Here is a 26,061-nt window from a genome sequence, read left to right as displayed (position 1 = left end):
GGCGGCGCTCGGACCCCCCCGCCCCGCCCGCGTCAGGGCGGCAGCGGTGTCCCCGGCAGCCTGCGGCAGTGCGGGGACCGCCGGGGACCCGCACCAACCGAGTACCGCAGCTCTCGGCGCTCAGAGACCTGGACGGGAGAGTAACGTTCACCCACCGCCTGGAGTGACGAGTCAGCGGCACTGCATTAGAAAGGGGAATTTATTTTTCTCCGAACATTACAGAATTACTGCAGGAAATCAATGATGCGCTGCCAGACGCACCCCGGCAGGCTGACCGGGGCTCTGCCTTCGGGAGGATCCGCGGAAAGCCCAGAGCCATCGATCCGCCGCCCTCCGCGACCGCCGGCAGCCCGCCCGGAGCCCGGGACCCCCACCCCTCTCTCCGGGGCCGCGCCCGAGGACCACCGCGGGGAAGAGGGGCGGCGAGGGGACCGTGCCCGGGGAAGGGAAAGACGGGGCGGGCGGGGGCCGCTCCTGCCTCCTCGCCCTAAGGAAACCCCGGCTCCAGCGGCGGTGACTTGCCGTGGCGGACCCGGGAGCGGGTGTCTCCGGCTCCCGGGCGCTCCAATGCAGACGGAGCGGGGAAGAGAGAGGAGTCCGCCGGGACCCCGGGCAGCCCCGTCCGCCGCCGGCGGGATGCTGCGGGGCCCGACCCGGGTTCCCTCCGTCCGCCCCCCGCCCCCGGCTCTCCTTCAGTTTTCTTTCCTCTAGGCTGAACAAGGTCCTTTAATTTTTTTTTTTTTTTTTTTTTTTTTTTTTTTTTTCAGATCTGAAGTAGCTTAATGAGATAACCTGCGAAAATACAACTGACCCTGAGGCAGAAAGCGCCCTCCTTCCTTCCTCTGATGTTTACCTTGGGTTTCGGGGTGACTGGACTGACCACAGAACTCTTCTGAGATCCTGTCTTCTCCTGTGATGTGTTCCTGCTGCCACGGGGAATTCAATGCACGGCATAAAGCAGTACAGAGGCCAATACTATGTTCCCTCCAACTGGTCTTCATTATGTGATATCCTTTCTCTAGAGCTAAGGTAATTAAATATCAGAAAATTCTACAATGCTGTAAAGGAACATTGCTTTTTCACTGCCATAAATTTCCATTAGACAGAAAGATTTATGCTAGGCACTGTTCGAAAACCTTCTGCAATCCCCAAATGTAACCTGCTTCCATAGAATTATAACCATCAAAGCTACTTAAATGAAATATCACAGAATAAATTTCACTAAAAGAAAGGGCTGGCTTCCAGCCCTTCTGGAAAAGGGCTGCTTTTCCTTTCTTTCCCTTCTACTGGAAAGCCAGGAGGTCGATCAGAAAGACCCACGGGACAGAATTCACTACTAGTGTCAATATGGGTAACCCCGTGGAGGAGCATGGAGGTGTACACTCCTTCTTGAGCTGATTACAAGTCTGGATGGTCAACCTTTGGGCCAGGTTTGACTTTCTGGATTTTTATGTTAAAGAAAACAAAACTACCGCTTTTTCAAATAAGCCGACTCTTCTTGCAGCATATTTCCCTTACAGATGCTCTGTATTCATGCAATGAGGAAAACGTTTCAGATACATGAGAGTAATCCGACACGGAAAAGTAATCAGAACACGAATATAAAGAACATTTAAACTAACCTTCTGTACCAGAGAGCGATGGGGCAGCGCCTCAGCCTGACAGAAGTTACGCAAATGTGTTCTCTGAGCACAACCAGCAGCCTGGGGAAGGAAAACCCATCAGAAACACAATTCAAAAAACTATCAATTGCGGTTTACTTTTCCCTTTACATTAGTTATGAAAAAAAAAAAAGAGAAAAAAATTAATAATAAAAGAAACACACGCTTTGATCTTCAACGCAGAAGGACTTTTAATGTTCAGAACGTGGCTTTCCAGAAGGCACCTGCTCTTAATACCCCCAAACCTTAATCCTCCTCAGCCAGTCAACGCCGGGGCCGGGCCTACGGGCGGTGCCGTCGCTGAGGTGGGGTCTGGGGGGGGTCCGGGGCCGGGCCTACGGGCGGTGCTGTCGCTGAGGTGGGGTCTGGGCCCCCCCCCTCCCCCAGACCCCACCTCAGCGGCGGCAACCGCCCGTAGGCCCGGCCGGCCCGCGCAGGCGCGACCGTGCGGCTCCTTCCCGCCCCGGTCCCGCCCCGCCGCCCATTGTCCGCGCGCCATGTGACCGGGGACAGTTACAAACCGTTCCCCCCGCCCCTCCCGCCGCCGTTGTTTGTGCTGAGTCACGGCGCTGCCCGGTGCCGCGGGTCCCCCAGACCCCACCTCAGCGGCGGCAACCGCCCGTAGGCCCGGCCGGCCCGCGCAGGCGCGACCGTGCGGCTCCTTCCCGCCCCGGTCCCGCCCCGCCGCCCATTGTCCGCGCGCCATGTGACCGGGGACAGTTACAAACCGTTCCCCCCGCCCCTCCCGCCGCCGTTGTTTGTGCTGAGTCACGGCGCTGCCCGGTGCCGCGGGGAGAGCCGGCGGTCACCGTTATAGTCGTCGCCGCTGCCGCAGCACGAACCCTTCCCCATGGGGACGGACGGCGCCCGCGCGCTGCTGGAGCGGGCGGCCACCCTCACCCTGCAGACCGGCAACCTCCTCAACTGGGGCTGCCTGCGCAAGAAGTGCCCGGCCACCCCCGGCGAGGAGGTGAGCGGGGCGGACCCCGGGGCTCCCCCTCAGGGCGCCGCGGCGGAGGAGGGGGGGGGCTCGCCCTGAGGCGGTAGGGGTGGCGGGCGCCTGCGCGGCGGGGACGGGGAGGTCGGCGGGGGCGGGGAGAGCCGGGTGGCCCTTGCCGGTGGGTGCGGAGCGTCCGAGCGTTATGCGGAGCAGGGCTGGTTTTTCTGGCGGTGGACAACGCGGCCTGGTGTCCCTCATGGTGGGGAAGAGGGTTTAATTGCCCCGAGGGCCTGGGGCCGGGCCGCGGGCAGCGCCTGAGGGAGCGCGGTGGCGAGGCCGAGGGCCAGCCGGGACAAGGCTCGCTCGCCACAGTCCCCACACACACCCACACCCCCTACACACACACACACACACACACACACACATCGTGTCCCAGAAAGCGCTTTGCTGCCTTTTGGGTTTCTCCGAAGAAAGCAGACCGACTTTCTGCTCTCGGGGAACGAGGGATTAAAAACGCTTGTAAATTGGAGCGCTGCCCGTGGTGGCAAAGGGGACCCTTGGTAATTCCTCGGAAGGTGTGACCGGGTGTGAGCTTGCATTACAAACGGTGAACCTTCTCTTTTCCAACCTGAAACTAATTTTAGTCATTTCGTTGTGGTGACAGGTCGGAGGAAAGCTAGTCATTGCTGTTTAAATGAAATATAGCCATCGTTCTTTATTGAAAAGTTGAACAAACTTTTTAATTACTGCTTTAAAACTATTACCCCTAGCAGTATGTATCAACACTTAAAGTTACCCTGATGAAATGGCTGGAGATCCCGTGGCCACGAACTTCAGAACCCCGCTGTATTCGCTGTCTCGTCGTGACACAATAATCTGAAAATGGTCATTTAATCATCAGAAGAGCTATGAGTTTGGCTGGTTATTGCTATGTAGTGGCACTGCTGATAACCTAGAAGTTGGTTGATTGCGTATTAACCACACACAAATGGTAAGAAAGGTGACTGGGAGGATGATGTAATGAGAAGGAAGAATTCATCATACTTTTATTTAGTTGTCATGTGGTAGTAACTTCTTCTGTTTGGCCTGGTTGCTTATTCCAACATTCTGTGATCTGTGTGAAATAGGGCTAGACTCTGTAGCAAAGAGTTAGCTGTATGGTATGGGCACCCTTGTATGAGTAGTTTCTGGAGGGTTGTTAAAAAGAGTGGGTAATGTGCATAACTAATCAGTTACAGTATTTTGAATTCATCTGTTTACAGGGAAATCTGCATTTAAACATAAGGCTGCCTGCTTTCCAGAGTTGCGGGAATTCCAAAAATAGTTAGTGTTAATTGGAAGAAATTGGCTTTTATTTCTTCTATTTGGTGTAGTTACTGTGTGTATAGTTCTCAGGGGCAGATGTAAGCTAAAGTTTTGCAAGCTACAGACCCTAATGTTAAGAATTTGGGGATGCATTTGGAAAAGCTGGTCAAAGCACTGGTCAAATACACTGCACTTTTCACATGTGTTGAGGGCAGGGGAATGGTGTGCTTGGGAGAGAGAGGCTTGTGCGTACTCACTGTGCTAGAAGTACAAAGTGTGGCAGTTGCAAAGTAGCAATATACAGAATATACATATTTACCACTGTTTCACATTGTTTCAGAAAGGAAAAGATAGCATTATGAGTTGCATCAAAATAGGCTAAAGAGTTCCAGCATTGTGGATAACTATTTAGTGGGCAGGAATAAATTCTTACCTTTTTGATTTAGTTATCTTTTTCATGCCGTTTTAAATGACTGCGAAAGAATGTATAGAATTTGTGCTTACAAAGTATTATTACTGTCTTAAACTTTGTGAAATCCAGTTTCGTGGGTGTGTGTTGTCTTCTAGTTTGTGCATAGCATGAGCTCTCTGAATTAATGTCACAGGAAAATGCTATTTAATGGTACAAAAAGAAGATATCCACATAGTTTTAAAATACATTGCTGAAAGTGAAGTAAAGCTGCAGCTCATGAAAGTGCTCCATACCTGTGGCATATAGCAGTCTCCACAGTGTGTTTATTTAGCCTGCAGGGTAACTACTCCCGAGATGTGTCAGAGGGAAGCTGGAGCATTGACTGGTAGAGCTGAAGTGGGGGTGCAATATGCAGTGAATTAGCCTCTTTAGACTTAATAGTTATGCCTTATTAAGTTCAAGAAAATCCGTGATCAGAATCTTAGTTATGTTTATTTTGCATGGGTGGATGCAGGAAAAATGCAAGTGTGGGGCAGGATCTGAAGGTTCCCCCTTTAGTAATGGAGGACTTAAAAGCATTAGTGGTTTGGCACAGTGCGATAGGCAGGCAGTAAATGAAAAGGGTCAGATACATCTTGGAAAGAGAAGTAATTAATATAATGAGTATTTAGTGATTGATTGTAATGTCTCATTTCTAATAGTGTCATAGCATGTATGCTGTTCTCTGACTGCATTGTTACTTGAGAATCTCTACACAAAAAAAGCCCCACAACACCTCACACCCTACTTCTTGTTGCTTAGCATTGTTCTTCCCTTTAAAGATGGCATTGGTCTGAGAAGTAATTGAAGTACAGTGCTTGTGTTACTGCTAACTCTTTGTGAAAGAGGAGAGGGAAATATTAGAGTAAACTAGTTTGAACAAGTTTCAGATGGAAGCTATGAAGGAAGAATCTTCTGTGGTTGAAGGAATGGTGTCATGAGTTCACCTGTTCAGTGTGTCCTACATACCTATGAATCATATTTCTGTGCAGCTGTAACACCTTCACTTCAATATGAAAAAATATTTTGTAGGTGCGGGACTGCATTCAGAAAACGCTGACGGAATGGAGCTCAAAGATTGGACAAGACCCAAATCAGGTAGGAGAGGTGTTATGCATGGTATCCATGTTACATGTAACCAACTACATATTTCTCTGTTTTCACACCTTTTAAAATATAAACAAATCTACTAAATTTCTGTAGAAGTATCTGCAACTCCAGATATCTTAAAAGAGTACTTTTTCACATACACTTTCTTTTTTTTTTTCCTAATATTTAGAAAATCTGGAGAAGTTAAGAAATACCAAAGTAAAGAATCCCGTTGATGGCAAATAAGGCAATTCTTAATAAAATAAAAGTCCTGCTCTGTAAGATTTTAAGTTAATTGTTGGGGAAATCACAAAAAAATTAAAAAAAAAATAATCTGTGTAGCATAGAAGTTTGCTAGTGTGCTTGTAAAAACTCAATGGAGAACTATCTAAACAATGGACATGACAAACTAGGCAGCTGAAGATCATCCTGTTTGGAGGGGATCTCTGAAGTGTAGCCTTGGTTGTCTCAGAAATATTTCTGAAGATGTCAAAGTGACAATTTTTTCCTTGAGGGCTGAAGACTTCCACGTAATTCTTAAAACCAGAGTCATGGACATCTGACACCAAGATCTCGGTGTATTTGTCTGCTCCTCTTTCAATATTGCTTCTGAAATTCATCAAAGGGGTAATTGGTTTCCACGAGAGAGAATATTTGCTCTGTGAAATACTGGCACGTTTCATTTAAAACAAATGAACAAAAACTCCAGGTAACTTCCCTGACCATTTCTTTGGGTTTTAACAGTTCTTGTGTAACGGTGGCATCAACTGCCATTGCTACATTCCACACTGCAGCATGGCGTGGCAGTTATTGCTGAATGATTTGTGGAACATCTAATGATTGCTCAAAAAGATAACAAACGTTTGTCTCTAAGATGTAGTGATCCATTTCGAGTTAATTATTTAGTGTAAGGTAAGGTTTACAGTCAAAACATGTTAACTGCATAATTCCAAATTCTTTTATGAGTTTCTTATAATGGTTTCCAGTAATTAAAAAAAAAAACCTCAAAACTTTTGTTTAAAATGCTGACTGTATGGGATAACTTGAAGACTTACTTGAGGGTTTTTTGGTAGGGAAGCAAAAATTACCAAAGACTCCTTTGTTGGGGACGTGTGTGTGTGTGTAACACAAGGTCTCCTGTAGGTAAGAACTTCAGATAAGTCACCTTGTGCCAGCTGACATGAGATGTCATAATACCATAAATGAGGTCAGAAGGTGAAATCTCTGAAAATTCATCAGTTTTCAGTTTCAAAAATACTGTTTTAAATCTGTAATTTACAGCATTTTCACTGTAGGCTTTTCATAGACTTTACTGAAATTGCACAATACTTTTATGCAAAGATGTTCCTACCCAGGACCCATAAACACCCTAATTCTGATAGGTTTTTTCAGCTGGTCATGAGGCTTTTTTTTAAAGTAAGGCAGTTTGAATTGGCACAGCAGAAGATCACAACACTACTAAAGCGTATTCCAAAAATTCTTACTGGTAATTTGTAATATTTTATATTGGGGCTTATACATATAGAGCCTTTCATATAGCTTCATTTTCCTGACCTCTCCTCAGAGATCAAGAAGTATTGGGTTACTTTCTTTCTGTCATTATTGCATTTTTATATTGTTTTTGTTTCTAACTGCTGTAAGGCTTTTAGGCTTTTTTTTTTACTTAAGTTACTTTAAAACATTCTTCAGGAACTTACTGCCTCCTTGTGAAGAGTTATTCCTAAGTCTCGTGTACTTACTACAGGAAATACTGGAGGTTCTGGAATGCACTGTAGCTCAAGCTATAGAAAAAATAAATCCCGAAGAAAGGGATGAGTTGAAAGTTTCAGGTAAGAGCGTAGTCAAAAATCTGGTGGCATAAAAAAGTTTCATATGCAGTCATTAATAGGATGTTCATATATGTAATTCTTTCTGCCGTGTTTTGTAATTGCAAAGTCAAATGACATCGGTGCACACTGTCATTTGGGTAATCTAGAAGTTGGCTCAGACTTGAAATCATATTTCAGGTTTTAAAGCAGCTCAGCATTTTTCTAGTTTAACTTATGTCCCCTCAAGACATTATAAATTTATTTTATGAATCTTTGACTTTTCTGAAGTGAAATATTACAGATAATACTGCAATTAAGAAATAGCATTGGAAGCACATTTATTTGCATAATTTTTCCAGGTTGAATATGATGAACTTGAAGGAGGCAGTCCAAACTAACACTAGTACATTTTGAGTCTCAGTAAGTTGTGAAGAGGTCTGTTTGTATGTTATGTTTGGGGCTTTTATACAGGTTGTTATGGTTATTGCTTAGTGTCTTGATGCTTAAGTCCTAGCTTTACAGCTTATTAGATCATGTAACTGATGATTTCTTATTCTGAGCCTGCACAACAACTCTGAAATTTAAGAGAACAGTATCTATATTGGGCAGTCACTTATCAGAAGGTAGATTTTTTTTTTTTCCTCAGTTTTTGAAGTAATTGGTGTTTATTCCAAGAACCCTTTACCCAAGAACTCCTAAGTAGTGTATATAGGAAAAGTAAATAGCTATATACTTCGTAATAGCTGGATTGATTAGTTATTGATTCCAGTTTCTTTGAAAATAGCAAAGCTTTTCATCGTTGGATCAAACTCTTCTTCAATCAGAGATGCAGTTGACCTTGGTAAGTGTGAAACTTGAACTCGGTAGGGTTTCTTTTTTACCTCAGTATTTAGAACTGAAATTAGAAGCTTTTCCATCCAAGAGGTGTATTCAGTGACTGTCACAAGTATGTTCTGTTTTCCTATTGAGAGACTTAGGTAACCAAGTCTATTTGCACTTTAGTCAGTAAACTTATTAAATGTGGATTGCGGTAACCTTGGGTCCACAAACCCAAATCTGACTCCTTGCTCCACACAGAAGCAAGTTTTTATTCTTTCACACAAAACTTGTTACAAAGTGAATAGCACGTGATGTTTTAGCAACAATGATGCAGTAGTTCTTACCAGTTGTTGTAGTTGCCAGTTGTTTGTAACAAGATGAACTTCACTACTCACTCTGCAGTATTTTAGAGATTATTTAGGAAATAAAACCGCTGCAAGCAGATGATGAAATAGTTAAGTTTTATTGAAAATACCATACAATGGCTGTACTGAGACATAAAGTTCTGTTAGCCTAACATAGAAGTAATTGTGAACAGCACTGAACTTTGCACTTTGGAAGATTATTGGGGATAAGGAGTTACCAAAGAACAAAGGGCCAGATATCATTCTATTCTCTTGATGATACCCCAGTTAATAGCCTCCTTATTGTATGTTGTAGTTCCATTTGTTAAAAATACATTGATAGAATCCTCCCTCACAAAAAAATAATTTCTTTAGCTGTTTGGCTTTATTATATTTGCATCTTTCCTAAAGTTCAGTGGTACTCCAAGACTTGTCACTTCTCTTTGGCAATTTAAATCTCTATATTCAGTGTGCTTTTAATTTTAATTCCTTACATTCATATCATATAGTTATCCTAGTCCATGCCCTGTACTTGAGTTATAGTTCAGAGTGAAACTTACAGATTTTGGAAGAAATTGAGAGTGAAGAAATCAAGAGTTCTTGATGTCACCACTGTCTTGAGAGAAAAATACAGTTTTAACATTGAAAAGGAGAAAAAAGCTTCATGCTTACTTGGGTGGTGTGGTTTTTGTTGATTTGTTGGGTTTTCTCCCAAGACCTACAAGTGAAACTTGTCCTTCAGTTGCGTCTTTGATTCTTTGCTGAAAACATTGTGTTGCAATCCTTGACTGCTGATATGCTCGAGGTTTCAAGTGGTGAATGGGAAGCCAGCAGAGTGAAGCAGGAGATGTGGGTTTTGCAGAATTTGAAGAGTTGTGCTGCTTGTGTTTGTATCTCTCAAAAGATTTTGCAGTATCTCTGTTCTTTTTCCTCAGCGTGTTCTGCCCTTGGAGTTGAGCAGTTAGACTCTGTCATTATTGCCCCACCTCCCGTTGAAGATGGAACTAGCCTCTCCTTGGAGTATTTGCAACCTTATTGGAAAGAACTTGAAAATCTAGTTCAAAACAAAAAGATTGTTGCCATAGGGACCTCTGACCTAGATAAAACACTGTTAGAGCAGCTGTATCTGTGGGCACAGGTGAGGACAAGCTTCTGACTTGTAGCATTTCTAGGACAGAGAAACTGTTGTTTTGTTGGCTGCCATGTTGTTCTAAGCTTCTGTTATAAATGGGCTTATATGCAAAATATTACCTAGCCCTTTTATTTTCAGCATCTTATGTATGGGCACAATCCATAAGGTGGGGGTGGTTCAAGGTCGGGGAGGCTCAGTGTGACTGTCACTTGTTCAGTGTTTTTATACATATGGACCAGCACAGGCTGGAAACCACAGACCTGTTCAGTAGCAGGTTCTTTGAAGTACAGAAGGTTTCAGTTTTGAATGCTTTTGTATTTGGGAAGGAGTATAAACAGTACTCTTTCTTAAACTTCACATTTATTCTGGTGAATCTAAAAACATAGCTGTTTTCACTTTAAGCTGTGTTGTGAATGGAGGGATTCCTCTTGCAAAAACACTGCTTGAATGCTAAGCTTAAATGTAAAGAGGAAGCCAGCTGTGAATGAAGTGGCAAAATGTTGGGTTTTTTTGTCCAATGTGACTAATTGCCTCTTGACATTTGAGTGATGGAGATCTGTACTAGTGTGTGCCCATGCTCATGTAAGCTTGTGGATCTGCAGTTTCCATATTAGTTCTTTGAATACTTCTCTTATAATACTTCTTTTGTGGTATGTGGACATACTGTATCTATATATAAGGTTCTGCTGACAGTCCAGATTTGTGCTCCTTGCTGTTTTGTGTATTCTATGGGGAGGATAATTGAGGGGATAAATGACCACCTGCATGGCAATAATGAATGCAGTTTGTGATAAGCAGAGAGAGTGGAAGGGTGCCCCTTTTACTTAATCTGATTTAGGCACTTACCTGAAGGCATAGAAGACTGCAAATTATATATCCTTAACAAAAATATTTTTGGATTTTTTTTACTTGACATCTTTTTCAAAGTAACATTCCTATTATGTTTGTACTAGGGAGGGGGAAAAAGCCTAACCCCCTGCTGCTGTTTAGGGAGCACAGCAGACAGGAAGCAAGAATGGGTTAGTAACTCACCTTGGCTGTGGCAGCACCTGAAGTTAGATCTATTCTTGTTTTGGGCTCTGTGCTGATGTAGGAGTTGTGTGTTCAGCATCATGCAGAATTAATTAGCCTTGTTGAGACCTCAAAACAATGGTCAAAAGCAAATTGTTCGAAGCAAAATTTCTGTTGCAATGTAGGGCATGGGGGAAACAACTAAAATAAGTACATTAATTTTTTTTTTCCTTATAAAAGTATTCTGTTATTTTCAGGTGAAACCAAGTAGTAATCAGGTGAACTTAGCTTCCTGTTGTGTGATGCCACCTGATCTCACAGCGTTTGCAAAACAGTTTGACATACAGCTGTTAACTCACAATGACCCAAAAGGTAAGGCTTTGCCAGATAAGTTAACAGAAGATTTCTAAATGCATTTATTCAGTACAGAATTTGGAATAATCTTCTCCAAACTTCAGAGTTTGTTACATTTGAATCTTGAACAAAGGATTCTAAAAGTTTCTCCTCTGTAAAATAGTTCTATTAAGTTCCTGCTTTTGCTTCAAGAAAGGGAGGGAAAAGGCAGTCTTCCAGCTTGGATAGTGTCTTGAAACCATTTTAATCAGAGAAAATAAAGTAAATTGAAGACCTAACTAATGAGAAATTTGTATTACATATGTTTAAAAAACAGCTTATTTCTACAAAACATAGAATGAAATGAAACTTGTCATGCTGAAGGCCACTAAATGACAAATGACAATCTGTTTACTCAGAACTTGTCTGTGAGATAGCTTGCGTAAAAATATTGATGGTCAGTTGATTTCTGAGTAGTTCAGTAACGTTAGACGTGTTGTAGTTTAACCCCAACCAGCAACCAGGACTGTGCAGCTGTTCACTTGCTCCCTGCCCCATTCCCCAGTGGGACAGGGGAGGAGAATCAGGGGGAAAAAACAGGAGGCCTCATGGGTTGAGGTAGACACAAGGTAATGGAAGAGAAGATAATAACAGTAATGATAAAAGAATATATAAAATAAGTGATGCAATACAGTTGTTTACCACATGATGAGTCCATCCTGAGCAGCAATCATGGATTCCTGCCCCCTCCCACCCCCAGCCAACTCCCATTTATATACTGAGCGGACATCTATGGTATGGAATATTCCTTTGGCCAGCTTGTCCTCTCTATGCTCCCTCTGAGCTTCTAGGGGAAGCTGAAAAAGTCCTTGACTTAATATAAGCATTACTTAGCAACAACTAAACCAATGTGTATTATCAAGATTATTCTTATGCTAAATCCAAACCACAGCAGCTACTAGGAAGAAAATTAACTCTATCCCAGCTAAAACCAGGACAATATGTAAAATCATTACTCATTAAGCAGAATTCTTTTGAAGTAGGGACTTCTTAAAATAACATTATTACAAAACGAGTTGATGCAAATTCTTTATTCTTTACTTGTTTTGTGCAGTGATTCACTTAGTAAATGATTGAGGGACTTGGAGGCTTTCCTTTAGACTCTAGAACTGTGGGTTAACAACTCCTTATAGCAGTCCGGGAATTATATTAGATTCTCTCAAGCATCCTCTGATCTTCTTCACTATAATAATGCCTTAAATATCTTGCTGAAATTGTGAGAAGTCTTAAACAATACTTAGTTTGTTCCTTCCCTACATTCTTCCTTATGACCAACTATTCATGATGATTATATTTTTATAGTTTCTGTTTCTTCCCATTCCTCCCCCCAACACACACAAATAAAAGAGGTACATGAAATGCTATTTAGGAAGTACATGCTTTACCACTGTTACAGCTAATGAATTTCATCAGTGCTTGAGCCTGTGTCAGCACTGCTCTGGCAGCATACAAGGTGAATTGCCAATCCGACAATTTCCATGTCCTGTGAAGTCCAAAGTGTAACTTGCAATTTAACAAATACTCTCTATCAAGAGTCATGAAATGAAGAAGATGATTTGGATAGAAAACAAAGCAAGTAGCGATTCCCTTATGCATTGTTTGCTAAGCTTAACTTTTCTGTAATGGTCAGCTGAACACTCTGGAGACTGTCTTTTGGGGACAGTCCTCATCAAAGAAATTGTTCCCTTGACTGACTTTCCAGAGGGAGCTAGGAGGATTTGTACTTGCCTTCCTTTTCTGCTTTGTTGCATTTAAGCCTGTTTTTCTTAATGCGTTCTGGACTTGTGGTTACTATGAGGCTAGTTATGGGAGATGCTATAAATATTGAGCTCCCAGTGACTGCAGAGGTTAACAGAGAATGCTCAGTACTTTGATGATTTCAGGCTTATGCTTTACTTGCCTCTGCTCTGTCTAGCCAGCTTCTCACATCTCATGGTCACTTTTTCCTGCTAACCCCTCTGCTGATCAACTCCATTCGATATTGTAGAAATCTCAGTTAATTAGTTTTGTGCGAAATACTCAGTGTTGCAAAAACAGTGTCCTGAAGATTTCTTCTGTAATATTCAGCTGCTTTTACCCTATGTGCGTTCCGGAAGAGTGGATCTGTGGAATATCTGGCACTGCTTAAGATTTTTGACTGTAGGAAAAGGGTTCTCTTACTAAGTATTGCTCTTTGCAGCTGTTTACATGACATTATTTAAAGCATGAATATCCCTTTTTAACTTCAGAATTACTTTGTGAAGCAAGTTTCCAAGAAGTTCTTCAGGAAAGCATCCAGAACACGAAAGCACACGAATGGATTCCTTTATGGCTCCTCCGGTATTCAGTCATTGTTAAAAGCAGAGGAATTATCAAGTCCAAAGGCTATATCATGCAAGCTAAAAGAAATGCCTCTTAAAACACTTCCTTTTTTTTTCTTTTTTTTTTTCTTTTTTTTTTTTTTAATGGCTTACTGTTTTAATTTCTTGGGAATGGGGGAAACCTTGCAGGTTTGTTTTTGGGGTTTTTTTTCCCCCATAGAGACACTTTTACAGCATTTGTAACAAAGACCAAAAGTTGTAATGATTCGGTGTGATGTGAGCAGGAGTGTCTGCGGTGTCCTAACACTATTTATCTTTCTTAACCTATTGACCAGTTCATTTAAAATATGAAATTTTTTGGGTTTGTTTGTTTTCAAAGGAATTTATCTCTAGAGAAACAGTTTAAAATATTTTTCTTTGTATGACCAGTTCACTGTAAATTTTTCATTATATTTTAGCTGCCATTAGGTACTATAGAGAAACGTATATATTTTTATTTAAAAAAAGTAATAATTTCTCTTAAATAATAGTTACTTATCTGGTGGGTTCATAGATTTCAAGCAGTCGAGGACTAGTTTTTATAGAAAATTGTCATCTTTTATGAAAAATTTTCCAAAAAATTAAACTGGTATCTCATTACTTGGTATGTATATATAGGCAAGTCAGCTGTTTAATTTGTGTGGATGGGAAAATCAGCTTATTTTTAATATAGTGTAAAAGACCTATATGATTTAGAAAAAATGCATCTTTCAAATTACTTTCTGACTGTTACTTGAATTCCTTCTGGCTTCTTTGTGCCTCAATATGCTGTGCTTACTGTTTGCACAAGTGTGATGGCATCTGTACTGTTTGAAATAGAAAATGTATTATTGTGTGAATGTTTAAGAATTGAAAACAAGTGATGAAAAAAATCTGTTAATCAAAAATTGAACTGTGCCTGTTATCTTCTCAACTGTGGCTTGTTTTTTGTGACACTTGTGAACTACACGATCAGAATTGGCCAAGTCAGAACAGATAGTAAGTGTTGAAGCTGTTCACTGCAGGATTGTGTAACATGGATGACTTCTTTTTGGGGTTGCCTTGGAAACTGTGTTGCTTGAGTGCCATTCAGAAATGATGCAAGGGTTAGCTTGAAGTTAGGTCTATTTCTGGTTGGCAGTAGTTTGGCACACAGGCTTTTGAATCCTAGAGAGATTGCTGCAGCTAAGGCAAGGCTTCTGGTTTAATGCAGTCTTTTTATCAAAAAGGCCTTTTCATTTCCTTGGCCTTTTGCTGTCTGTTCTGATTTAAAGCTCAACTTGTAGTTCAGCAGGAGCTTCATACTGAGTATCTAAAATGCTTATTTGCCTTCCGATTTCAGGTAGGAGCAGGACTTCATACTAGTAGTACTCGTTAACTTAGTTGTACATATTTTGAGCTTTGGACTGTAAGGGAATGAATCTTCACCAACATCTTTCAAATTCTGTCGTGTAGGCAGCTAGTGGAATTAAAATGTCTGTAGGCAGTGTCTAGAGAGTCAGCTTCCCATAATCCATTCCACTAAAGTAAAAGATTATTCTTTTCCAAGATACCTTTTGAGTCCTCAAACATCTTATCTGTAGGTGGCAAATACTGGGAAATTCTCTTGGACTGCTTCAGTTCTTTTGGTATGTGAGTGAGGGGAGGAACTGGAACTAGTAACACATCAATAAAAGTTTGATTGTATTTTTTTTTCTCCTAATCAAAATTTAGTCTTTTTTTTTTTTTTTAGTGTTGGGTCAGAGTGTTATCAGAGTTCCAAAATGACATGAGTTTTGTTTTAAACTTGCCTACCAGCTTTGAGTTGTGTGCTGCTGCTGATTAACCACTGCCTGTAATTGTGTGTCTGGCTGTTGACATTCTGTACTGTATTACTCGCACGTGTGCTCAGTTTTATACATTGAAGTGCTATGAAACAAGAATTGAGCTATAACAATGCAAAGGCTGCTCCGATGGGATAATTATTTATTTCCTTTCTGTAAACTGTTAACGATTTGCTTGCTGTAGAAAAGTACCCCTTAAGACATGATAACTTCAAGACGTGGTAATCTTATTTTTCTAGAATTGCTGACAGTGTGACATGTTATCAGGTTGTCTCATTAATTTGTTTTGTGTCAAAGTGGGGAGAGATGGGATTTCCTTCCATGAGAAACTTGAAAGTTTGAATTAAAATTTGAAATCCTTGGAGGCTTTTAATCTGTGCCTGGTGTGAATTCTCACCCTCCCGATAACACCGGTTTACACTGTGTCACAAAAGGCTCTGGGCTTTCACCATCTTCTGGCGGCTCCAGCCCTGGGCGCCTCCCGCCGCGCTTCCCCCGGCTCTGCCGCCCGCCCTCCGGGGCCGGCGCTCCCCCCTCCCGCCCCGCGCCGCCGGAAGGGGCGGGCACGTCGCGCCGCGCCGGGCAAGATGGTGGCCACCAGGCGGGCGGCGGCGAAGCGCCGAGACCAGACGGCGGCGCGGCCCGGGGGAGGCAGCCGCAGCCCCTCCGGGCCCGCCGGCGCGGCGGAGGTGAGGGGGGGCCGGGAGCGGGGGGTGAGGGCAACCGGACGCCGCCGGCCGTGCGGGGCGGTGGCAGCCATCTTCACGCACACACGCGGCCTCCCCACGAGGCCCTCCCCGGTGCCCGCAGCGGGCGGGCGGTGGAGGCCGCCCACTCCATGGGGCGCGGTGGCGGCGCAGCCCGGGCTGGTGGCGGGGAGCGGTGGCCGGGCAGGGGCAGCAGTGGGCCCGCCTGCCGCGCCCCGCCGGTGCCGCAGCGGTGCGGGGCCCTACTGCCGCCTGCCTCCCTCCGGGCTCGCAGCCGCTGTGGGTCGCGAAACGTTTAACGCCGCGAGTTAAGGGTTAGGGCATCACTTGGGTTTTTTTCCTTTGCGCTGCAGTTACTTCAGTATTTCTCTAGGGCTTTTCCACCGGCGTAAATACTGATCGTTTATGTAACATGGTTTGTGTTGTTCCAGTGTGGATCTGTGTTTTGGGGAGATCCTGATGTTTTCGAGTGTTTTTTCTTTCCAAAATTTTGAATTGCCTTCCAGGTAACTTACAAGCGTCGTTGAAGGAGATCATACCTAGTGTTGCAGTTGCTGTGAGGCCCGTCTGTTCCTAAAACTGCTAAAATCGGTTATGGAAACCATTTTGGGGAACATTCTGCCAGTTACTAGGCTTCAGTGTTTTATAGTAGACCAAATCTTTCAGTGTTTCTGAACATCGCTTCTGGATTTGCTTCCCATGACAGCTTGCTAGAACTTTTTAAATTTAGAAGATGCTTAATGGATGTGTGTGTTTCTTTTCCTGCCTTAGAGCAAAAGACAGTAGACAGATAAGTGAGGGTTGGTTTGTCAACACCTTTTCCACGTAGATAAGGTTACACAGGGGCATGTAATACGTTATCAGCTTGAGTAGATTGGTTTAAAAAGATTGTTAGTAATTTGCGTAGCTATTATTTGTCAATGGCACACCTTTTTTTCTTCTTTTAACTCCTTTTCTAGGTGGCATCTGCTGAAACTAGTATTCCTGTGTCTATGAGGACTAGAAGAAGTAGTAAATCAATTCATAAGCCAGAGGTAATTCAGGAATCCCAGTTTGAAGAGGTGGAACATGCAGAAACAAAGTCAGATGTCAGTGATAGCTTAGAGATGCAAATTACTAGAAATGAGAGCAGAACTGTTTATTCAGCACAATCTGTTGCTGAACGACAAGCTGATGGGGATGTGTCAGAAACAGAATCAACCTGCTCTGCTGTGTCTGGTCTTCAGACACCTTTGATTGTAAGAGTAACAAGGCGGCGTCAAATTGTAGTTCCTTGTCAGCTGGATTCTCCTGACAAAAAAAGACATGACAGGGCAGCCTTTGTAAAGAAGTTAAACAGAATTCTGGATGAAGATGATACCTCTGAAGCTGAGTCTTGTTCCTCTGCAGTTTCTGGTGTCCAGATGCCTAATGTCACCAGAACTACAAGAAGCAGGCAGAGCAAAAAGAAATTGCAGCCAGATACAGTTCCTGAAGCCCAGAGTGAAGATATTTCTGACGCAGAGTCATGCTGCTTAAGTTCTCATACGGAACCATCTGTCACTACCAAACGAGTTACTCGGAGCATGCAAAGGAAATCACAAGCAGAAAATATTAAGCAGACTGAGAAAGGAAACGTAATTGTTTCAGAAGATGAGAATTTAATAGAAGACACTGTTGAATCTGAGCCAGTAAAAATTTCTGATTCTAGACCTGCTGCAGAACTTGTCTCTGACACAGACGATGCTTCCTCTGTCACCGAGGATAATAAAGAACCCAATTCACCTGAAAGCAAAAGTTCTTCCAAATTTACCAATACAACCAAGAGTGAAGGCATGAAAGAAGAGGTTTTGAATGATGTAACACCTACTAGCCTCAGAAAAATGAAAATAAGTGACACTGAATCACCTAGAAAAAAAGCAGGAAAAAGACAGTCTGTTGAGGTAGACGATTCAGAGGAAGCATGTGGGCAAATTCAAGAAGAAAACAGTAAGATACTTACAAGGGAGGGGAAATCAGAGCGTATGGATCTTTCTTTGACTGATTGCGTGAGTCCTAAACAATTTTTAGAATCCCAAGAACAAATAACATCAAATAAAAGTAAAAAAACTTCTGCATGCAAAAGAGCAGATGCACAGCAATCTTTCACCCATGCTGATAAATTAAGACAGGGTGAGCAAGCTAGTGCAGCGAGCAGCTCACAAAAGGACATAGCTGTTTCACAAAGAACTGATAGCATTGGTAGGAGCACCATGTTTGAAATCAGTGTGGATGGAGTTGAAGACCAAACAGGAGAACATGCTGAATCTGTATCCCACAGCAGTGAAAGATCAAGCAATGGAAATAATTCTGTTGCATTGTTTCTGAGCAAAGATGAAAGTGATGAGTCTGAAAATAGTGATGTGGCAGACATAGATGCAGTTGAAGAGAATCTGTGTTATGAAGAGGCAGGTAAGAGGACTCCTTCCTTCAAGAAATCTTTGAAAAACAGTTCACTGCATGCTGAAGGGCTTTTTGTAATTGATACTGAGCCTGGCATGAGTTCCAGCCAAAAGTATTATCTAGATCAGGTAGATCAAGCTAGTGATGCTGAAAATAAGCATGAAGGGAGTGAAAAAGGTGAGGAATCCTCAGATCTGGAAGAGGCTGAAGAGGAATTGATAGATGAAGATGAGAAGGATGAAGATGATGATTTGTTGAAAAATCAGATTGATGTGTAAGTATTGCTTTGGGAATAACTTGGGAAATAAAGAATCTGCCTTTCATTTAAGCATACACGTAGGATATATGCATTAAGTGCTAAATGATGCAGCATATATAAGGGAGGAGTCTCATTGCATAAGTCATTGACATGGAAAGTGGGGTTGCACAGATTATAAAATACAAATACAGTCCATAAATTCAGGGTTTGCTTTTTTCCAGTTTTGTGTATAGCAGAAGAGAATTGGCATCTGGAGGCCTTGTATGTGTCTGGCTTAAAAAACAAAATGTGAAATTGGCTTAAACTGGTCAGGCTGACGGATTTCATAATGGTTGATTTTTTAGTTTGGATATAAAGAACAAAATGCCCAGTAAATTTCTTACACATTGTCTAATTAGGTCATGCTTTTTAATCCTAAACAGTTGCATATGCATTTACGTTTTCAGTTCTTGTACTGTGGGACGGTGACACTTCAAGTGAAATCAGCCCAGCATGGGATCATAGAGTAGTTGAGGTTGGATGGGAGCTCTTGAGCTCTTGTAGTCCAACTCCTGCTAAAATCTTTGTATGCTTCATATGTTAAAAGCATAATACTCTGTTTAGGCTGGATAAATAAGTTTTATTCTTCTGAAAGCCTTCAGGTAGGCCAGAGGTCTTGCAAAAAGTTAGCCAAGCATTCAGTGTAAAGGTATCATAAAAGATTAGTCACAGTTTAATAGAAAGTTGTAAAGGAGTTGTATTAATAAACATTCAAGCTATAATAAGTATCTGCTGTACCTCTTTAGATATTACTGTATTTCTCCATAATACTTTATAGCTTTTAGGCATTCTTGTCATCAAAAACCTTTTCAGTCAGCCACTGCACATTGTTGGAAGATACACTCCTTTGCCTGAACAAAGTAATGAAAAAAATGTGACACATACTACCTTTGAAATGTTTAATAATGTTATTCTCAGTACCGTTATACAGACAAGGACTTAAGCTTTACTATGGTGAATTCTAGCTTCTTCATACTTTTCAGTAAGAGTTGACAATATTTTTACCATTCCTATGTTTGTGCTTTTGTGTTTTGATTTTTTTTTTTTTTCTTTTTAGCTAGCAAGCTTCTCAATGTGTAGAAGGGTGCTAGTCATGAATTCTTTTGGCAAGGCTAAATGAATTCAGAATTCAGTTTTATAGAAGATAGTTATATCTAGGAGAAGAATCATAGAATGGTCTGGGTTGGAAGGGTCCTTAAAGATCATCTAGTTCCAACCCCCCTGCCCTGAGCAGGGACACCTCCCACTAGAGCAGGTTGCTCAAAGCCCCATCCAGCCTGGCCTTGGACACCTTCAGGGATGGGGCACCCACAGCTTCTCTGGGCAACCTGTTCCAGTGCCTCACCACCCTCTCACTAAAGAATTTCTTCCTGATATCTAATCTAAATCTCCTCACTTTTAGCTGTGCTCCCTGATAAAGGGTCCCTCCCCATCTCTCCTGTAGGCCCCGTTTAGGTACTGGAAGGCTGCTATAAGGTCTCCCAGAAGCCTTCTCTTCTCCAGGCTGAACAATCACTACTCTCTCAGCTTTTCCTTGTAGGAGAGGTGCTCCAGCCTTAGAGTTATAGCATAAGAGTTAATATGAAAGATTTGTGGATGTGATTCCACAGGTACTGTTCCTTAACAAACTCTCACTTCGTATAATGGCATGATTTCTTCCCCCCCATCTTTGTCACCTGTTAATTTATGTACTTCTACATACTGAGACTTAAAATTGTCACAGAACTGAACCTAAGAGGGAAGAATAAGAAAAACACTTTTTCTGGTTATCTGTCTCGGAGGACAGTAGGTGGTTTAGCTGCGTGCTTTTTACAATATTCTAATCATTAACTATTTCTCTTTTAGTTTACATCTTTCCAGCAGCATAGACCCTGGTTTGAATATCAAGAAGCTTGGAGGTTTATATATTAGTTTTGATGCAAAAAAACAGAACCCTAGATCAGGTGCAATTAAACAACTGAAGGAGAAAAAGAAGGACCAGGTAATGTGTTTACAATTATTTGGTTGCCTATTACTATATTAATGCAAATGTGTTAATTTAAAATGGTTGGTTTGCTTGTTTTTAAAGATGTTTCCCGGTTTATGGTTTCTTGAGAATTTCCATTCTTTTTGGCCAAAGTATGGTTTTACGTTTGGTTTTAATGGTAAGAATTTAAATATGTGACACTCCTGAAACCTAAAACAGTGCAAATACCAGCATTATCTTGTAAAACAAAACAAAGTTGATTATGCCTGCAGTTTTGCCTAGTGGTACGCAAGCTGAAGGTCTGCTAACAAGATATTTAGTCCATAGCAAGAATGAATTTCAGTAAACAAAGGCCTGTATCCTGTATTGTCCCTAATACAAAATTAGCAGTTTTATTTCAAAAGCACCCTTTGAGATAAAGGAGATGTGTTATTTTCATCGAGACTGTTTTCTTAGGCTCATCCATGATAGCACTCTTTATTCTAGAGCATTTGCTACCTCCCTTCTTCCAGAGTGAGCCAGCTGCTTTCCATTGTTGGCCAGGATTCTGTTTTGAGGATCCCTGCTACTTTTGTTGTGGACTAGAGAAGCTCAAGTATTGTACTACAATGCTTGCTTACATTCCGCATGATTCCTTTAGTAGGTTCCGCAAATATAGTGAATCAGTACAATTTGTATCAGTGAGATGAGTGTCTGACATTAAAAAATTCTTACAGCTCCTGCAGAAGAGTATAATAACTCCAGATTTTGAAAAAAAGGAATGTGTCCCGCCCTTCAGGGAATCGCTTCACCAGCTAAAGAAGCAGCGCAGGGTAAGTGAAGAACTGATAATACCTAAAAGAAAACAAGCAGCTTTGGTAGAAAACCCCCTGCTGGAACTGTGTGCGTATAACCAGCCTCACTGGAAGCGGAGTGATGAACTGCAATTTAGTGTCTTCCTTGAGCCATCTTGTGCAAAGCCATCCTATCAGTCACCAGGACAGTAAAATGAAAGATAGCGTGCTGAGATGGTACAAATCTGTCATTAATACAGTACTGATGACCTTATAATAAGGGTTGTAAAATATGCTTTTTAAAGCATTCTAAATGCTTTATCCATCTTTTGGAGGGGAGAGTTCCCTGCTCTGTCCTGTCCTAGTTGCTGAATGTAAATTTATTATTCTTGGTATTGCATCCTAGGCAGAGCGAGCCAAAACAACGGGTGACGGTTGGTTTGGTATGAAAGCCCCAGAAATCACAAGTGAACTGAAAAATGATCTTAAAGTTTTGAAGATGAGAGCTTCGTTGGACCCTAAGCATTTTTATAAGAAGAATGATAGAGATGGTCTACCCAAGTACTTTCAGGTAAGGAAGCAGCAGAAGGTGGCATTGTTACCTCTGAAGTTCTGAACAGCTGTTCTTATTCCCTGTCTATCTTGTAGGTAGCCTCTATGTCGATTTAATTTCATAGCTTAATTATTAAAGTATTTTGATTACTTGGCTGCAGTTTACAACTTCTTAACTCTATATTACTTACATGTATATGCTAGGTGTTTTCATTTCAGCTAATTTCATAGTACCGAACGTCTGTCTTAATTCGTACTCTAAACCCTCAGTGGACTTGTTTTTCAGCACTTTATTTTAAGTAACAGCCTTTTTTAACAATTGCATTTATTTGTTGACTAGCTAATACAGTTTGAAAGGAGACAGCTAGCTTTGTGATCAGCTGGAATTTCTGCCGCTGTAGCTCTCAGATTTGAGTTGGTTTGCATAAAGAAAATAATTACTGCAGAAACTACAGAAATAGGCTTCCATCTATTTACGCCTGTTTGAATAGTTATCATGCTTGAGGAAATTGTTTTCATTTCTCAAAATATTACCACTTCACTCTAGAGGGTGAGTCTTCTATGTTTCTGGCAGGTCTGTTCTCACTCCATGTATCTCCACTACCAAAGTGAATTGTCAGAACTGGCTAACGTGCTGGTTGGAAAAAAATGTGATGCATTCCAGGATGAAGCCCTTGTATTAGAGCTGGATTAACTGCTGTGTAGCCATCGGCAAAACCACCACAGTGACAGAGGCAGGAAAAAGTTAGGATGCATTGACACAGCAGTCCAGTGTTGAAAACTCTGTTTTCTTCCTCTGTGCACTAAAAAATGAGACAAAAAGTGACTCTGCATATAAAACACTGCTTAATTCTTTTGATATTTTGCACTTTCTTAGGATACCGTTCTGATCTCTTCAGGTGTCTTTACACATGTTCCTGAGGATTAAAAAAAAAAAGGCAAAATAATCAACATCTTGCTGTGCAGTAACAATGTTTTCATTTCTGTTTTCAAGGTTGGAACTGTGGTTGATTCTCCCATAGACTTTTACCATAGTCGAATCCCTAAGAAACAAAGGAAGAGGACAATTGTTGAAGAGCTGCTTGCGGATTCTGAGTTTAGAAGGTATTTAAAAACTGTTTTGTAATTCTAATATCCTATGTGAGAGAGGAGTATTTTTAACTGTGTAACTTCTGTGGTTTTTATTAGGCTTATATGTTTTCTTTATATTTCAAAGAAAATGTGTTAGTCTGTTTTAGCACTCCAGCAGTACTGCCATTGAGAATATCTAAGGGACAGGGGATAGTTAGACTGAGACAGCATATTTTTATATTCATAAGAGGGTTTTATCCAACTCAGGCCATCACTATTGGGAGCCACTCTTAATGTCAGTGTTGAAGAGGTAACATATCAGTCCTATTCTGGTTCACTTCTAAAATAAGGTCTTCACAGGCTCACACCAAAAACCAAGGGCTCTGATGAGTGATTTATGCCTATGCATGCACTCTTTGTTGTGTAAAGACTGAATATTTTTTCTTGTCCTAATTGATATGAAAGTGCTGACTGTAATTCTATGAAAGTTGATATGATTTCGTTTTATAAGCATGTCAGTCTGCCTCCTGTCATAGGAATCAAAATTTCTCTAGAAGGCTGGATTAATTAATGTCTGCCTAACCTACGATTTCTGGAGTAGATCCCTTAGTTGATTCATTTTCATATGAGTTATGACATAATGTTAATCTGCACCTCTTTTTTCACATAATGACATTTTCTTGGAAGTACATTATTTGGGATTACGAGGATAATGTCGTCAGGCTTGCAAAAATTATTAATGTTGGGAAGGCAAGTTAGTATAGCTATTTCTTAACTAGTTTTCTGGTTTGACCTGATTTATAAGGTATTTATTAGAAGCTATTTTCAAAAATTAATGTCTTTGAAATTTGATCAGTTAATTTATGTTGTGGCTAATGAAGGGCTTTAACCAGATACTTCAGCATTAGTGCAGATATTTGTCAGGTTTCAGTGTCGCAATTAAAAGCCTCAGTACTGCTCGGTGTGCAGTAATCCGTTGTGGTAATTGGTCCAAGTACCTAAGAATCTGTGTTAGAGGAGCTAGCATTTCATATTCAGTAAGTATATCTTGTTCATTGTTTAGTGTTAATCTCATCTCAGTTTTCAGTCTTGAGCAGAGCAAGGTTGATTATCTTGAGTTTCCTGAGAAGACAGTAAAAAAATACACGTAATTTGTCCATAGTATTTTCAAAATGGATGAGTCTTCGCACTATGAGCAAACTGTACAAAATGTGATTGCATAGGCATTGAAGAACTCCTTGGTTATGCCAAAAATTAAATTAATGATTCTTCAATCAAATTTACTTCAAAACAAATTTATCTACGCTTATCATTAACTCAAGTGTTGATTTCCCTTTACCTATGTATAAATGTATAAAACTAAAGAAATCTGACTCAGAAAACATGAGAGAACTCAGTTTGGCAAATTATATATGTAGAGTACTTTCCATGCTATCTTTTCCTGAACTTTGATTTACCATGCTTAAAAGTAAATTATCTATTTTGTTCAGATATAATAAAAAGAAGTATCAGGAGATCTTGAGTGAAAAAGCAGCTTTTGCAGCAGGGAAGAGGAATCGGAAGAAGAAGAAATTTCGCAATTAAGACTTGAAGAAAAAAACCAAGCTGGATCAAGTTATTATAAAACTTTTTACAGAATGCTTTGGTTGTGGTGGTTTTTTCTTTAAGATTGCAGGTTGTGCAAATGGAGGTTTAGGGAATTCCTTGCAGTGGGAATTTGGTAGGTAGGGAGCTTTATCGAATTATCAGGTATCTAAATTTTAAATTAATTTAGATTTTAAAATAAATTTTTTATTTAAATTAGTATTTATGTAAAAAGATAATTATATGAAAGCATATGGTTAAATCTGAACACAAAATGCAACTTCATGGATTGTGGTCTTTTCAGGCTTCAGTCTTTACACCAATGAATTAGTAAATTCAGTTTAAAGTTACATGTGTAATTCATGTTGGCACCCATTATCTGCCAGAACAAATTTTTCCGTATCTCGTTGGAGGTGTTGCTGCCAATTCTGTAATAGAAGGTATTGAGAAATAGTTTGGTTTCAACATTGACCAATAGGATTGAGAATATCCTGGAATTCAGCATATACATATATATTTACATTATAATATAAATAATAGATATAATTTTAAAATAAATATAAACACAATAAGAGAAATATTACATATTGTTTAATATATAAAGTACATATGTATTATTTATACATAAAATTGTAACATTCAGTCATAAATTGCTTTTATTAATATTTACCATTTGATAATTGTCTAATGATGTTTCTGAAAATAACCTGGTGGTGGGATCCATTATCTAGGGCACACTGTGCAGGTTGTGGTCTGGTAGCTCATTTGGAATAGTTCTTCAGGTAAATGGATAGAGTGAGTTTGGAAGGCCTGTGCTGCCATTATAGAAGCAGAGGTGGCAGCAGCTCAGTTCCCCTGTGGTGACGGTTCATAACCTCTTGTGAGTGTCAGAACTGTTGTGGTGTTTGGTTGGTTTTTAATGGAGGAGTTAGTATATTGCTGTTACAATCAGTGTAACTCAGTTACTGCCCCGTAGGTAGCAGAAAGGACGGATAATAGAAGACATAACACTGTCGCTACATTTTCTTAGGTGGATTGGGTGAGATTTAGAAGTGATTATCAGAGTTGTTGATTATCAGTGATGTTGATTGTTTTCTTACCATACAAACACTGAATTTTAAAGGTTGCAGATCTTGAAGAAGAAGTGTGTTCTTTTCTGCTACTGAGAATGAGTCGTAATTGCTTTTTAAGCATTAGCTATTTGTGCTGAAAATAGCTAAACTGAAATGAGCATCATGGTGTATATATTGATCATCAACTGAAGCTTGAAAGAAATTTTCCCCTGATCCTTTGGGTTTTTTTTTTACATTCTGAAGTTGACCATAATGTTTTGCTACAAAAGACAGATGAGGATGTATGTTCCTTAGAAGTCTTGACCGCCTGGAGATGAATGGTGTGCAGAGCAAAGTGAATTCATTGGGAAGTATCAAACACGTACAAGTCCCTGAGTCTCAGCTAACATGCAGATGCTATGCTAATACAATTATATGTATGCTAATATCTCAATTCTCTGTAAAAGATAAAGCCAATAAAAACAAATACGGTGTCTCATTCTCTGGATGAGACGTGGAAGCACAAAACCAGTAATACTGAAC

General features: G+C 41.0%; 3 protein-coding genes and 1 long non-coding RNA gene across 4 annotated transcripts in view; 3 read left to right on the top strand and 1 right to left on the bottom strand.

Moving 5' to 3' along the window:
• LOC106886229 (very-long-chain enoyl-CoA reductase-like) overlaps positions 1–2,367 on the bottom strand; it is a 26,048-nt gene extending 23,681 nt beyond the window's left edge. Inside the window, exons 1-3 of the mRNA XM_014938961.1 lie at positions 1,944–2,367; positions 1,826–1,833; positions 1,623–1,703 (exon numbers count right to left, since the gene is read on the bottom strand). Coding sequence (XP_014794447.1) covers positions 1,623–1,703; positions 1,826–1,833; positions 1,944–2,367 — 513 coding nt within the window. The remainder of the gene's footprint in view (positions 1–1,622; positions 1,704–1,825; positions 1,834–1,943) is intronic.
• Positions 33–1,507, top strand: LOC106886186. The gene is made up of 3 exons (XR_001411605.1): positions 33–170; positions 768–1,029; positions 1,295–1,507. It is a non-coding gene; the product is annotated as an uncharacterized LOC106886186 (long non-coding RNA).
• A 1-nt stretch (position 2,368) lies between the features above and the next one.
• Positions 2,369–15,467, top strand: GCLM (glutamate-cysteine ligase, modifier subunit). The gene is made up of 7 exons (XM_014939024.1): positions 2,369–2,631; positions 5,390–5,455; positions 7,191–7,275; positions 8,039–8,095; positions 9,353–9,555; positions 10,818–10,932; positions 13,182–15,467. Exons 1-7 carry the CDS (start codon positions 2,512–2,514, stop codon positions 13,349–13,351), a joined length of 816 nt encoding a protein of 271 aa, XP_014794510.1. The 5' UTR covers positions 2,369–2,511; the 3' UTR covers positions 13,352–15,467.
• A 160-nt stretch (positions 15,468–15,627) lies between these two features.
• Positions 15,628–26,005, top strand: DNTTIP2 (deoxynucleotidyltransferase, terminal, interacting protein 2). The gene is made up of 7 exons (XM_014939020.1): positions 15,628–15,783; positions 16,761–18,496; positions 20,366–20,501; positions 21,203–21,298; positions 21,666–21,830; positions 22,806–22,915; positions 24,373–26,005. The coding sequence occupies exons 1-7, from the start codon at positions 15,682–15,684 to the stop codon at positions 24,464–24,466; spliced, it is 2,439 nt and encodes an 812-aa protein (XP_014794506.1). The 5' UTR covers positions 15,628–15,681; the 3' UTR covers positions 24,467–26,005.
• The last annotated feature ends 56 nt before the right edge of the window (positions 26,006–26,061 follow it).

This window comes from Calidris pugnax, unplaced genomic scaffold (assembly GCF_001431845.1).
Source record: "Calidris pugnax isolate Ruff unplaced genomic scaffold, ASM143184v1 scaffold18, whole genome shotgun sequence".
Lineage (NCBI taxonomy): Eukaryota > Metazoa > Chordata > Aves > Charadriiformes > Scolopacidae > Calidris > Calidris pugnax.
The sequence above is the reverse complement of the archived record's forward strand: the minus strand, read 5'-3'. Positions and strand labels throughout refer to the sequence as shown.